General features: G+C 36.7%; 1 protein-coding gene across 1 annotated transcript; it reads left to right on the top strand.

Annotated features, from left to right (window-relative positions):
- The first annotated feature begins 1,581 nt into the window (after positions 1 to 1,581).
- Positions 1,582 to 8,906, top strand: LOC124153287 (src kinase-associated phosphoprotein 2-A-like). The gene is made up of 3 exons (XM_046526385.1): positions 1,582 to 1,716; positions 4,541 to 4,790; positions 8,583 to 8,906. Exons 1-3 carry the CDS (start codon positions 1,598 to 1,600, stop codon positions 8,904 to 8,906), a joined length of 693 nt encoding a protein of 230 aa, XP_046382341.1. The 5' UTR covers positions 1,582 to 1,597.
- The last annotated feature ends 6,203 nt before the right edge of the window (positions 8,907 to 15,109 follow it).

The raw sequence follows: 15,109 nt of genomic DNA, 5'->3' as shown, positions 1-15,109 counted from the left end.
CAAATTGTAAGTTTTACGTGTTTTAATCGGTTGAATATATTATTTATAGCAAAAAACAATCACAGCAAAAGAATTCTAGCCAAGTTAATCGTCCAATCCAACTTTTTAAACCAAGAAATGTGCATGGGTAAAGTGATAAATCGATTAATAATAATAATAATAATGACAAACACACAAACTGTCAGAGTGTATCGCCAGCAGTGAGTTGGGGGAACTAGAATGACCCATACGCTCAGAGAGAAGTTTTGAAGTGGATAAAGGCCTTTAAGGAAGAAATTCACACCCAAAAAGGCAATACATAATGAGCAAATCAAAAGTAAAATCAAAGTTCATCGTCTTTTTAGAGAGCAAAGGAGTGGTCTATAAGGATTATTACCATAATGCTAGCAAGGCAGTTGAGGCTAAGTTATATTTTAAACTCTCCACCAAATATTGCATAGCCACTCTCAGCATATGTATTTCAATAACCATTGCCTAAAGTTAGGAGTTGTTCATAAACACAAAATATTCCACATACCCCCACGTCCTGCCTTGGCTCTGGGTATAAATACATACTGATAGAGTGCCATAGTTGTATCAACTTGAAAATGGCAATATGTTTAAACCATGGCCGATAATTGAATTTTGTATTAAAGTATAAATACCATTTGTGGTTTTTATCATGTATCAATAATGTAGTCATATTCACTCATAGCCCTGGTGAAGGTGCTAAAATACATTGGCAAAAACTTGAATTAAAAATTCTTCATGACCTATACTGCAAGACTTTGAATCAACATTCATTTACAATGTTGCAGATTCCTTTGAGAAAGCTAAAAAGGAAATGGTAAGCTACTTTTGGCATTTCAAACTTGGAATCGGAGGAGGAAGCTCCTTCCCAGCCAGCTCATTATAAGTCATTGAGATAAGGTGAAAGGAAGAAATAAGGAAGGCGCTTATCAAGTAAGCTTGTTATGGATTTTTTTACGGCCAGGCCGACAAACATCCAGAGTAATGACAATATGGATGCCAAACTTTCAGCACTTCAGAAGATGTTGTTTTTATTCCATCGTTTTATGGTATTCATTAATGGATTTATGTATAAGAATAATTTTTCCATTCTTGGCACTTCTATAACATGAGTAGAAGTAACATCATACGGTCATAATTTGAAAATCATTCACATTTATGAACTTATGGCGAAACGACGGTTGTAAGAAGAACACATAATTTCATAAGAATAGCGATGTAGAATAATATAAAAATGCTGGAAGGAATCTCTAATATAGTACATATCGTATTCATTGAGTTATCACGCCATAAATTAAAATTCATATAAATATTGTGTGGACCTTGAATACCTAATTTCAGTTATTTATGCACTTATCAGCCAAGTTTTGCTACATAATTGGATTTTTAACTGGTAACACTACGCCTCCAACTCTCCTCAGTTGCCATGGTGTAGTAGTTAGCGTACAGAGCTGGGGATGCATAGGTCAAACGATTGGTTCTTTCTCCCCATAGTCCATTTTATTTTCTTTCCACCGTAAGGATAAAGTAATTTCATGTGTGGCGGGCGTTCAAATCATAGCGCATGAAAGAACATGAGACTTCCAGCATGATCGAACCAGTGGAATATGAGAATGGAGATGGCCTGTTTTTACCCGGAAACAAAGATTTGGGTGAAGATAACCTAAATCTTGCTGATATTAATCCACCCTCAGCATCTGAACTGAAGTAAGTAAAAATATACTCCAAACAGTGGTATACCAAGGCTACTTGGCACCCTGGGCTAAATAGATGTCAACTGCCTCCCATTAACCTTTAAAGATTCAAGGTTAAATGATTTTGGCAAGTATATGGTGCCAGTGGCGCCGACTCCATGAGGCATGAGGTGGCCCGAGCCCCCTCAAAGATTCGTTTAGGGGGGCGGAGCCCCCTCAATAATTCAAGAATATAATTAAGTTATATTATGCTTTGTGAAATCACAAAAATATATTGGTGATTTTTTTTCCCATGTTTGACGATAGTTACCTTTTAAAATAAATTCAACAATGTGTTAAAGCAAATAATTATAAGGTTAAGCAGGTTAACTGAATCAGGTGGTGTGAATCACGATAGCTTTTCGGTGCTGCGACACACTTTGTATTTAACCTCTTCCCGGGGAAAGACCTCCAATATGGGTCCCCCATTATTTTTTATAAGTCGGCGCCCCTGTATGGTGCATGAGGTGGCTGCCCTATAAATATATGCTAATGAATCCAAACATATTTCAACTCACAAAAATAATGTAGTGGTAGGGAAGAAAAGGTGTTTCTCATGCAAAATATTTATCACATTTCATTTCACTAGCTCTCAACGGGAACAAAATAATTCAAGATTGATGTCAGACAATTAATCTTCACAACAAGAATCGATTAAGAAAACAGTTTTTTTCTTAAAAACACAAGTACCCCTTCTCACTTGCAATGCCCTCTTTTATTTTAGAATGTACTTTGTTGTCTTCTACAGTAGGTACAGTTACTGTCCCTTCAAGAAGTCGATATACGTAGATATTTGAGTTCTAAAGTGCTGTATGTCAGATACTACTTGGTCAGTTGTAACAAAATATGTAAACTAAAAATGAAAGGCATTTATATCCATGTTTCCTCAGTATCGTCAGCAACTCATCCTTAGATGAAGGAGCTATTTTTTATCTGGCTCATAATTATCGTGAAAAATGGTATGGTTTTTGATGCTCAGGAAAGAATAGTTCTTCTTGGCTTGCTATTTTTTCAAGAACATCTCCATGTAGTGACGTAAGAATCCATGCAATGGTAGAACAGATTCCATTAAATGCCTACCCAAGAGCAGCACAATTCTCGTTGAAATATCAGAGATCATTCTGCTTTAGTAAATGACTTTTTGAAAAAACATAAGCATTTTAAGCATTGTGGAATTTTAAATGGGTTTCTAGTGTTAATAACAACAAAGTTAGTAAATACAAGGTAATAAGGCTGTAAGCGTGGAAGTCCGTTATTTTAAACGCAAAAATTTCGTTAAAAAATTGCTTATGCACAGAACAAAACAAAGAATTCATTTCAGAGTATAAAAAAATTGTAGTATGCAATAAAATACGTATATCATTGTAAAAACTAAAAAAAAAATAACCACTTCGCTACAGATTCCTGCAGTGAGGATGGATGGTCATAAATGAGTGAGAGGGTTGGACGTGATGTGCCGAAGAGTGGCCTTAAGGATTCGCTAAGCCGGGTCTCAGGGCAAGCCTGAATGCATCTGACAATTGCTACCTCAGCTGCCACTTCCCTTCCCTCGCGTCACCCAGAGCCGACGTCCAGTCGTCTGCTTTGAAAAATCTGCGACAGCTATACCCGACGTCAGGTGTTATGCGTTTGAAAATAGCCATCGGCTCCACCTGAAGTCCAGCGTGAAAGGGTTAACAAGTGAGAGGCATAACATAACTCTGTGAAACAATCGTTTAAACAACTTGTTAATATCAGCTCAGCGTTCTTTTTAATCTGATCCGTTCAGCCATCCATAAGTAGGTAAGTGTTGATCTCAGTTTACTATGGTGAGTTTTACTCTTGCACTATTTTAATATTCTTTCTGGGCCCCCATTGCCCATTGCTCATGATATTTTTATTTATTTATTCATTGCCGCACCACCAAGTGTTCTTTGGCCTTTACATCAGGGTTTTCATTACATTTAAATGTACACAAACACCCATGTCCTGGATAGGATCAACCTACCCAGGCAGGACTCGAACCCACGACCTTAGGTTTGGAAGATGAGGACTTTACCCTGCCACCACCGAGGCCGGCAATTTAATTGATTGAATTTGATAATATATTTAAGATACAAAAAAACCTGTAAGACTTAAGTGCAATGTGATTCAAATGCATTCCGCAGGGATCCATATTGCCCTTCTTTAAAAATTTGTATTTTTCCCCTTCCTTGTACGTACATGTTCAAGGGCAAAAAATTCTAGTTGTTCTGCAGCACATGGATTTATGATTATACTGAAAACTCCTTAGAGATAATGTGTGAGTGTAACTCACGAGTATTTGAAAAAAATGTCCATGTTCAAAAGAAAACTTATGGCATTCCTCATGACTCATTGATTTTATTCCATCGTAAATCATTTTTTAGCAAGTCATTTCATTTATAATTGGTGTATCCTGTACAATGGAACAAGAGGGTACCATATCCTATTCATTATTTTATATACCATATAAGATCTATTATTATTTTCATTTTATGTTTATCTCATAATAAAAGTATTCTGGCATCATCAGACATGAAAGGCAAGTACCAAGTTGTACTTACTTGGATTGCTACTGTGATGGTATATGACAATATTGAATTTTTACAACAATATGCTCTCATATCAGAAAGCATTTTTTTTGATTCAGTAGTTTGTGTTCATGGCGAAGCAGTTGAGTTTGTGCCCTTGGTTCCATTTCAGGTACACACACACATTTTCAGCCAGCTCACGGTTATTAAACCCTTGGTATGACTCATACATAATATGAAAAAAAGTTCCGCAACATTATATTTCAGGGCCATGGCACAAAAGTATGGACCTCTGCTGCAAAAAGATCGCTTCATGTTCATGGATCAGCTGAGAAATTTTTGGGCTGCCCTCAATGCCAATAAGCTGTATTTCTACAGCAATGAAAGAGAAGCTAAACCTCAGAATTGGATCTGCATAGATGGATACACAGCCAAATCCGCACCCAATGCTGTGAGGGATTTCAAGAAAAAGCCATTGTGCTTTGAAGTCATTTGTCCAGCAAATAAAAAACTGCAGGTAAACAATTATCATTTTCTTGGATGAAAATGATAAATGCTGCCATGTCTGTTTCCTACACAGAATTTCAGATATCACGAAATAATTTATTATGTACTCAGGAGTTAGAAATGGGAAAATTGAAAAGGATAAAAAAGCATGACTGCCAATCATTCATCAGTATTAAAATTCTGTGTAATATATAACATGTGAAGCAAAAGTGATGTATTTCCCTTAATGCAATTCATAAGCATATGGTCTGCAGGTCCACATCATCCAGTCAAAACTGGAAAAAGCCTTCGGAGGCATTTTATTTTTTACTCTCGCATACATGTACAATGGACAACAATGATTTATTTATTACATTTGGAGAATTTTCATAGTGTATATATATGATTTCATATTTTTTTCTGAGTATAGCAAACTGAAAGTTGAAAGGATTTTTTCCATGTTTTTGTCCAATATCATCAAGAGATTTTAGCTCAAATTTTTGCTACTGCAGTTGCATTTTTCTTAATTCAATATTATTCAGTCTCTTTTTTTGCATCAAAAGTTGTGTTCTATTTTTGTCATAGTACCCAGATAGCAATGCAAGCTGGAATCAAGCTTGATTCAAGCTTGACTGATCAAGGCTGCAAGCTTGCAGCAACCTGGAAAAAACAAGCCTGTTAGCTTGATTCAAGCTTGAATCAAGCTAACTAGTCTCCACCAGTCAAGGTTGTTGCAAGCTTGAAAAAACAAGCCTGAATCAAGGGTATGACACCTTCCCACATAGCATTGCAAGCTGGTAATAAAAGGTGGTATAACACTGTGTGCTCTTGCTAGCCACAGGTGAGTGAGTTAGTGTTATATATGAGTGGTGAGTTGTAAGTGAGTTTTGTGAGTGACTTAGCTTTCTGACCAGAAAATATTTCAACCTTGACACGACAAGGGAAAATCAAGTTTGGCAGCTTGACATACGCTGGACTCAGGCTTGAAACATTCAACCTTGACATGACAAGGGAAAATCAAGTTTGGCAGCTTGACATAGGCTGGACTCAGGCTTGAAAAATTCAACCTTGACATGGCAAGGAAAAATCAAGCTTGACATAAGCTAACATGCTATGTGGGTAGAAACAAATTAGACCATTAGATTGTACTAAGTGTATACTGCTGCGTGGAAAGTTGCTTCAAATGTCAAATGACATGGCATTATTAACAGAAATAAAATAAAATGCTCTATTTTAATTTTAAGATTATTAGTTAGCTCTTCAAGTCAAAACCACAACATATATTGCAAAGCAGTTACATCGTGCCACAGTGCAAAAATTGTGAAATTGCAAAAGCAGGCCATAAGGACTCTCTTCAACCTATCTTATAGAGAGTCCTGTAGACCTTATTTTAGTAGGGCCAGCATAATGCCCCTACCCTCCTTGTATATTTTTGAACTCATTCTGTTTGTTAAAAATAACATATGAATTTGTATGAGTTAAACTGCAACATTCACTAGCATCATACCAGGTCAAACCTAGATATCCACATCAAAACTAGATCTACCACACTAAATACTGAGGGTCCATACCACAAAGGAGCCAAACTCCACAATTCACTCCCTCAAAATATTTAAAAAATCAGCAATTTGTATAAATTCAAAATTGAGCTAAAAAAATTTTTAATACAAAAACCTTTGTATTCTATTGATGAATTTTATGCTCTATGCAAGGAAAAACTTAAATGAGTAAGGGTAACTATATTATTTATATGTATTATGCCTTTACCACTGATTTAAATATTGTCCTGATATATCTTTAATTGCCATTGGTGTACATATGTACTGTGTTCTATTGCCATAATTTGTTTGTGTTTTATGCTTTATGTAATGTATTCCACTTGACGAAACTATGAAATTGTATTGCCTTCAGTGAATAAATTATTATTATTATTATGATAGTGACAGCTTTGTTGAAAAATGGTGAACTTCATCGTTAAAATTTTTCTGGTCTAAATTGGAAGTGATACACTCGCTACACTTAGCCGATGAAGTCTATAAAATGTGAGGAGTAAAACAATACTTTTCTCACTTACAATGGTGCTGTGGTTAATGAATACTTACTACTTCTGGTATAAACCGGAAGTGATACTTTATTAACATGCAGCCTAAAAATCTTACAGAAACATAAGTAGAGCGATTCATTGTTTGTTCACTTAAAATGGTGCAGTGGTTGAGGAGATTTATGCCACTCCTGGTCTGAACAAGAAATTAAATTTTGATAAACATACCCCATGTTATTATCGTTAGGTAATTAAAAAATGCCAACAATAGTTTGTTTATCAAAATATGTGGAACCATTGACCACTATGGTTGAGAAATAATGCATACAAACATACAAACTGAGGAGCTAAAAGCAATACACATACTCTTCTTTCGTTCGGCAGTTGTGTAAAAAACTAACTCTCAACTAAAATTAATATTTGTTTATGCCCAAAATACATAGTTCATCACATTTATTGAAGGGAAGAATGGTAAGGAAAACAAAACTGGATATGTTCTTGAGTTTTTTAAATGATATCCATCCTACAATTTCATTTACCTGTGAAAGAGACTCCAACCATTGCTTAAATTATCTGGATCTTGCAATCAAACTCGATACATGCCAGCATTCCTTCTCCATTTTTCGGAAACCCTGTGATTCCCATCATGTCATCCCAGCAAGTTCAAGACACCATTACTCACACAAACTTATGGCTTTTCATTTCATGATTCATCGCCTGCTAAGCATACCACTTTCAGAAGAAGACTTTAACAAAGAAATCACCACCACTAACACAAATTGCTTCTGCCAATGGTTATTCTTAAAATTTAGTAGATAAACTGATTTTTTAAAAACAGAGAAGATTGGCTATCGACCAAATGTTTTCGGCGGACGAGGATAAAAAGAAGCAGTGGTGCACAGTGTCGTACCTCGATGCACTTTCTCTGAAAATGACTCATCATTTACCCAAGGACAAATTCCGCATGGCTTTCAAACCTTATGCCACTCTAAGGAGACTGATCGTTAAATGCAAGGACCATATAGACCGATTGGATAGATGTGGATTATATTCATTGAAATGCAGCGATTGCAATGGTGCATACGTGGGACAGACAGGAAGAAGTTTTGAAATCTGCAAGAAAGAACATTTAAGTGGTTACAAACATAACAAAGATGAAAAAAGTAATTTTGCTAAATACTTAATATGTAACTGCCATAGAAGCGTTTTTAAAATGAATATTTTAAATTATTGCAATGACCACCGTGAACTGGATTCTAGGGAACAGTTAGAAATTTTAAAAATTATTGAAAGTCAAGACAGTACTCTTATAAATGAATATCTCTACCCATCCTTTTCCCCTATTCTGGCGTCTGTCTTAAAATTCATCAAGTAACTAGGTAACATTAAGATAAACAAATCATAATTAGCGCCTGATGATGATGATTATTCATTGTAACCCGGGTTGCGCTCTCATATAAATAAAAAAAAGTGGTATAAGTAACTGTGTATATCCAGGAAAAACTTATAATGGAATACCACAAGGTTAACGAAGAGTTAGTGAATTATGTGAAAGGCTTTTCTAAATTTCAGAGGCAAATGAATTGCCAAAATATTTGTGAGGAAGCAAAGCCATTATGTATTTTGTTTTTTCTTTTTTTGTGTTTGAAAGTTTTGAAGCATGCTTTAACACAATGGGGAAGTGTAAAGGAATAATATGTATATGTATGGATGAAAATATTAATCATAGAAAAATGGGTAGTACGTAATGTAATGAAGCCATTACTATTTATTCCACAACAGTTCATAGCAAGCTCACCGAATGATATGGAGCAGTGGGTAACAGCCATAAACAAAGGAAGTGGTTCATCAAGCAACATTAGAAGCTCAGACACAACAATCCCAGATGAGGACAACACAAGCACATATGAAGATGTGGATCTTATTTGTGCATCGCTCCAAGGAGAGTCAGGAAGTCTCCAAGGTGCACAGAATGAGAATCGAACAGCCCAAAGGAGAGCGGAAGATGATGCCATCTACTATGACATAGACTCAGCCTTCAATGCAAATATCACCATCCCTCAAGACATTTATGATGATACAGACTCTTCGAAAAAGTTTGACTAGGCAATATACGATGATGTGGATGCCCTCAGAAGTTTGATTAGGAATAAGTTCTAATCAGTAATTTATGCCAGCATTAGATAAAATTAAAAGTACCGTACGCATTTATCTGAATATAGTCCCCCCCTTTTTTCAAAAAATGTCCATGGTAATTATAAAGGGGGGGTTAAAACATTCATATCTTCCAGTATTAATATTAAAAGTAATGTTTCATTATTTTAAGCAATCTATAACCAGCAATAAATCACAAGATGAAATGGGTCTCATTGAAAGAGGCACTTTGCACTCTATAGGTGTATCACCGTATAAACATGTCTTTGTATAATGCCTTTAAGTAAGGATCAGAAATCACAGTTAAGCAGGGGTACACAACCCATAGCATCAGGTGATTGGAGGAAGGGGAATGTAAAAACTACTACTTATATTTTTAGGGATTTCTGTTGTAAAATTTATTAAATAAATCACCAAGACTACGGGTGGAAATGGTTAAAGAGTGGAACATACCAGCTACAAAGAGTAGAAAATTTGAGCTACAACACTATACAGATGTCTATTTTAGGTGTTACCATGACTTATGATCTCACTTTTCAAGACCATATTGACATTATTTGTGACAAAGCATCCCAACTCTTAGGCTTTATACATAGAGTTACCAAAGATTTTACGGACCCTAATATTATGGCTATCTTATTTAAATCTCTAGTTCGTTCAATATTAGAATACTGTGTTGTTATCTGGTCCCCATTCTATGATAGTCATATCAATAGACTTGAAAAAGTACAAAAAAAAGTAATCAGAATGATAGGGTACAAGTTGGTTTATTCATACCTGGATACACCATATGAGGAAATTAGAACTGCTTTCAACCTTCCATGCTTAAGTCAAAGACGACAATTATATCACCTCAAATTTTTAAAGAAATTGGTAAATCGTAACATTTTTTCAGAAGATTTGTTTAATATAGTTTCCTTTAATACTCAAACTTTTAATCAACGTCATCCCCTGCTGTTCAATGTTCCTTTTGCCAGAACTAACTACAGCAGACTCCCGATTATCCGGCTGCGGTTTATCCGGGTTGCGGATTATCCGTGCATGATTTTAACTCTCGCTCAATTTTTTCCGCAATCTTGTAAAAAAACTTAAATCGGACCCAAAATCATCGGAATTACTGCATTAATGCTAGGATACACCAGGCTTATCATTTCCGTCAGAATCCCGTTCGTAAAACGGAAGCGATCGCGCGCTAGCCGCATTCAAGGGAGCACCGATTTCGTGTTTTCCAAGCCTATCAGTGCGCGAACGCACTCCGTGATCACGGATACACGTCCCGCAGCAGATGCAACCCGGGCAACTTGTGCGAGACGCGACTGCGTGGCGTGGTGCCTGACAATGTAGTTTCCGACGTCGAGCAGTCGTTTTGAAGCATTCGCGCCAATCACTTTTCTGTATCCGCGATCACACAGCCACGAAAGTGTGGTTTTCGAAACCGGGCCTTACATGACCCAGACGGCACAGGAAGTTTTCGTACCTAAATACGAGGGTGGACAATCAAGATACAAAAATCGCGCTTAGGAAGTTACTTAGAAGGTTTTGTTTCTTTATTTCCTTTAATGACGAATAAAGATGCAAGAGGACTGGCAAATTCATATGCATCGATAAAATTGTATCTCATCGATAAAACTGTATTCGGTCTGGGACTATTTTCTTACGCGGGTGGTGCCATCTGGTGCCATCGTGCCATATCCTCCTAGAAAGATCACATGTCTTCACAAGCTAGCACAAGGCGTTGGAGATCGCGTCGTTTACGTAACGTCTTACCACATTTCAGGGATTTTTGTGGTTAAGTTTGTGAAAAATAGAGTGTCTGGTAATAGTGAAGTTTCCCTTATTCTTTAATTTCATTCACTGGGCTTCAGAAACGTGTTTGTGAGATATTTTTGTTAAAAATGCCTTTCGTGTGTTTATTGTCGGGATGACGTAATGGAAACTCCGGGACATGGTTCAAGGTTTTAGCTTTCCAAAAGATCCTGAGTTGAAGAAGAAGTGCATTTGGGCGATAAGAAGAAAACATTTCACCCCTACGAAAAGCTGTGAGGTATGTACTCTTTCTCGCTGTAATTATTTGGATGTAATTTTAAGTTAGAAGTGGCTTGGGGATGTTGATGCATCAACATCCCGAACTATTCAGTACTGAAGTACTATAGTACTATTCAGTACTAAAAATGGTGATTCAAAATATTGTAGCAGCAATTCTTTTGAAAATTCTTGCATTTTAGTTGTCTTTTTTGTATTAATTCATTCGGTAAACGTGTGGTTTAAGGAGAAACTATAGGAATAAGCTGCCAAGTTTATAGGTTCGAATATTGCTTCTTAGCTTGCCCTATGGTGTATTACACGTCGGCTTTCATCATTTCAAATTATCTTATGCTATAGTTTAAAACAATAAAAATATCAGGCATACAAATATTTACTATATTTACGAGCCTAGTAATTTGATTTCTCATGGAGAAATACCAAAAATTGGAAATGATTTGACCTAATAAGTTACATGGTATTTTATTATTTATTAATTTTAGGTGTCTGAGCTTCACATCGCACCTTGTGATATCAGAAAATAATCTGTGGCCTTGGACGAGAAGACGAGGAGAAAATTCTTGCTGAATTGGAGGTGCCCAGATTGGAGGAAGGTACCATTGCTTCACTGTTACCTGTCGCCAAGAAGACAGACATTGTGGCAGAAGTGACATATTTGTGGATGTGGATTTGATTTGTGCAAGTTGGTGCAGTGATAGTGGACGTTCATCGGAGAAAGTATTGACGATAGTTTGTATGTATCGACCAGTCCTCTTTTAAATAATTTTCTATTCGAAAGAGAATAAGAGTAATTGTTTCGCTAAATTAGATGTGGGATAGAAGAGAAAATTGGAAATATTATTGTGGTTGACAATAGAAAATACATAATATATGTATTGTATTTCTGTGGGTTTTTTCTTTCCTGCCTCTTTAAAATTTCTTGCGGTGGTGACTTCATGCAAAGTAAGTATAAAATCGGAGGTGTGATCTAAGAGATAACATGTTTTATTTTACAAGTGTTTATGCTGGTGATTTGGCAGGACTTTCATATTTTTAATAGGGTGATACATTTACTGCAGTGACCTAGGGACTTTTACTCATCCCAAATAATTTTTCAAATACTTTAGCGCCTGATATGGGTAAGTTTTAGTAGCTGAGACTGAACTATACGTTAATTTTTGCTTGGATTTTGATGAATTCGATCATACTAATAGCAGATGTGTCAGCAATCCTGTTTCATCGGCAATTTTTATTTAAAAATTTTATTTCGTCAGGCTTAAGGGTAAGCTTTTTAATGCTCGTGGGCTATGTGATGTCTTATTTAGTGTCAAAATTAATAAGAATTTACTCTCATTAACATCTCAAGGTTTCAAAGTAAGTACGAGCCACTTAACAATGCTGGATGCTGGGGGTGCGTGAATTAGCCATGAGAATCTCATTTTTCGCAGAGTTATTTAAGTGGCCGAGTAAGTTTTGTAAGTTCTCAATGGGTAAATAATACTATATCATGAATTCTAATTACCATTAAAAACTCACAACCGACAAAACTTTGTCGGTCGTGAGTCTTTCATGGTAATTAGAATTCATGATATGGTGTTATTTACCTATTGAGAACTTACAATTCATAATGATTCGTATCAAGGTTCTCGCTACGGTCGGTAGCTATCGATTGTGTTGCGTTCGATACATTTTTCGATCGTGCGAGTTACGATATATCTAATGTCGACCTAATCGATTGAGATTAGCCTGAGTGCCGTGTTCCTGCGCGCTTCGTATCCAATCGTACGTGCTTAGTAGCGGACATTCACATGCTGCGTACGCGCTTCGTCGACAGGCCGCGAACGGAAATTATCCATTGACGAAAAGTGACGAAGCGGCATAGTATCCCCTTAGTCAATGGGTACTATGTACATACGAATTAGATACGGAGGGTTCTGTGCCGTCTGGGGAAGCATTAATGATATGAGTACATTCATGTTATTGCCGCTAAAAAGATCGCGAACTGGCGAAGAAAGCTCTCAATGAGTCCGGGAAGCACGCTAATAAAGCAGAATAACGGCATAAATAATAATATATTGTTTGTTTTACGTAAATTATGATCATTACAAGACATTGGAGTTGATGTTTGGGTTATCCGTGTTTTCCGATTATTCGTGCCGTCCCTCCCCATCATTAGCCCGGATAATCGGGAGTCTACTGTATATGTATAACCACCCAATATTCAGAATGATGCGCTTGGCTAACTCCAACTAGGAAAAAAACTTATCAATTCATCCTCATTAAAATTCACATTTTATACTGTTAGTGTATGTACCTTGGTACAGTGTATGTACAGTGTAGTTTAAGTACCTTGGTACCTTGGTTTGGCTACCTGCATAAACTGAATATAGGTATGATATTTTTATGTTATTGAACTTATTACAACTGATTTTATATTTGTAATGTATAATTCTTGTCAAAGGGTAACTGCCCGTTTATGAATAAATGAATGAAGTCATGAAAAGTAGGTTACAACTTCTGCTTTATTTATATTTGCAAGTAGATAGAGATTGGTTGAACAAGGATGATTTTTTAATGTTATAGCTTACCTTCTATTTCATTAACTGAATGATTTAAATGAATTTCGAATTTGGGTATGTGTCTGAATTGTCTGTTACTAGCCTTCATGGCATCTTGTAAAAATATAGATTGATGATGTAATAGAGAGCTTTAATGGAAAATGACCCCCTCGCGAGGCCACTAAAACCAAATCAGACTAAATCAATAAAGGAAGAAACGGAAAAGTTATGCTTTATCTAGCATCCTAATTTTGTAATATTCAAATAAATGTGTGTATGGGGGAGTTCTCTGCATTTGGGACACTCTCAGAGAGCTAAGGGGCAGTTTGGGTGTTATTCCTCCCCTCCAAGTCTATCCTCAAAAAATGCCACCCAGTGAGCGTATATGTATCGCATTTTGAGCACTGAGAGGATCTAACCGGAATATCTGCAATGTCTACTCCTTACTCAAAACATGATACATACTATCATAGCCAATCCACTTTCAGTTTTCCCATGCTAACAGAGTTTCTAAATATATTTCATACTTTATATTTGTTAAGTGAAAGTATTTAATTATCTAAGGATGTTATTATAATTATTATAATGATTTTATTTCTGCTGGTTAGCAAATAACATAGAAATTGTCAAAAGAAAAAACCACTGTTGTAGAAAATGTAAAAGTTTTCAATTGCTGATTTGACTTGTTTTACGTTTTTCATTGCTCTTTTGTTTTTTTTGGCTGACTGGGTTTTTATCGTGATTATTCCCTGTATGAGTCTAGTCTTGTTCTGCGCTGCGAAGAAGCAACAAATAAATTCATGTTGAGATAAGTCGATCTTTCATTACGGAACCTCAACATGGTAGCAGAGCGTGGCTCCTTGCGTTCCTTGGTTGCTTAAATAGTCTTCGTTGCTTTCAATCGTGTTTTTTCGCGAGTTAAATAACGTTTTCGCGCCACGTTCTCGTTTGGACATTTGCTTGGTTGCACTTGTGAACGAACTGTTTGCTGTTAAGTGTAAAGCATGGAGCTCCATGGAATCGAGAAGTTACGCGGTAGTGAGAACTGGACAATTTGGAAATTCTCGGTGAAAAATGTACTACGAGGTATTGAAAATGCATACGAGGTCTGCACTGGAGAGGTCTCAAAACCAGAGGTTGTGGGAAGCAATTCATCCTCTAATGAGCGCACTTCCTATGATGCAGCGTATAGAGTTTGGGACAAGGCGGATCGAGCGGCATGCCAAGTCTTGGTAAGGTCTATTGAATCTAAAGTGGCTGCTCTTCTCGTCGCGTGTGACTCGGCGAGAGACATGTGGTGCAAATTGCATGCTGTATTCGAACAACAGACTAAACAAGCTGCTCACACTGTTCAAGCGGAATTTTTTGGCTTCGATATGAGCCTCGCCGACGATATGGTCACTCATATCGCGAAGTTTGAAGGGTTAGTCTTACGAATGCAGCAGTTAAACGTGAAGCCGGATGAGTCATCGTTGATGGTTAAGTTACTGGACACATTGCCCGACGAGTACGAGAGTCTGAAACAGGCATGGTGGGCGAAACCTGAAGATCATCAGACCTTCGCAAATTTGGTGG

This window comes from Ischnura elegans, chromosome 2, assembly GCF_921293095.1.
Source record: "Ischnura elegans chromosome 2, ioIscEleg1.1, whole genome shotgun sequence".
NCBI classification, from domain to species: domain Eukaryota; kingdom Metazoa; phylum Arthropoda; class Insecta; order Odonata; family Coenagrionidae; genus Ischnura; species Ischnura elegans.
Note: the sequence above shows the minus strand (reverse complement) of the source record. Positions and strands in the feature narration are given on the sequence as shown.

Bases quoted from the DNA above. Each gene is read 5' to 3' on its own strand.
- LOC124153287 (XM_046526385.1), top strand. From the start codon at position 1,598: ATGATCGAACCAGTGGAATATGAGAATGGAGATGGCCTGTTTTTACCC. The intron at 1,717-4,540 runs GTAAGTAAAAAT...ATTATATTTCAG, and splicing joins CCCTCAGCATCTGAACTGAA to GGCCATGGCACAAAAGTATG. The intron at 4,791-8,582 runs GTAAACAATTAT...ATTCCACAACAG, and splicing joins CAGCAAATAAAAAACTGCAG to TTCATAGCAAGCTCACCGAA.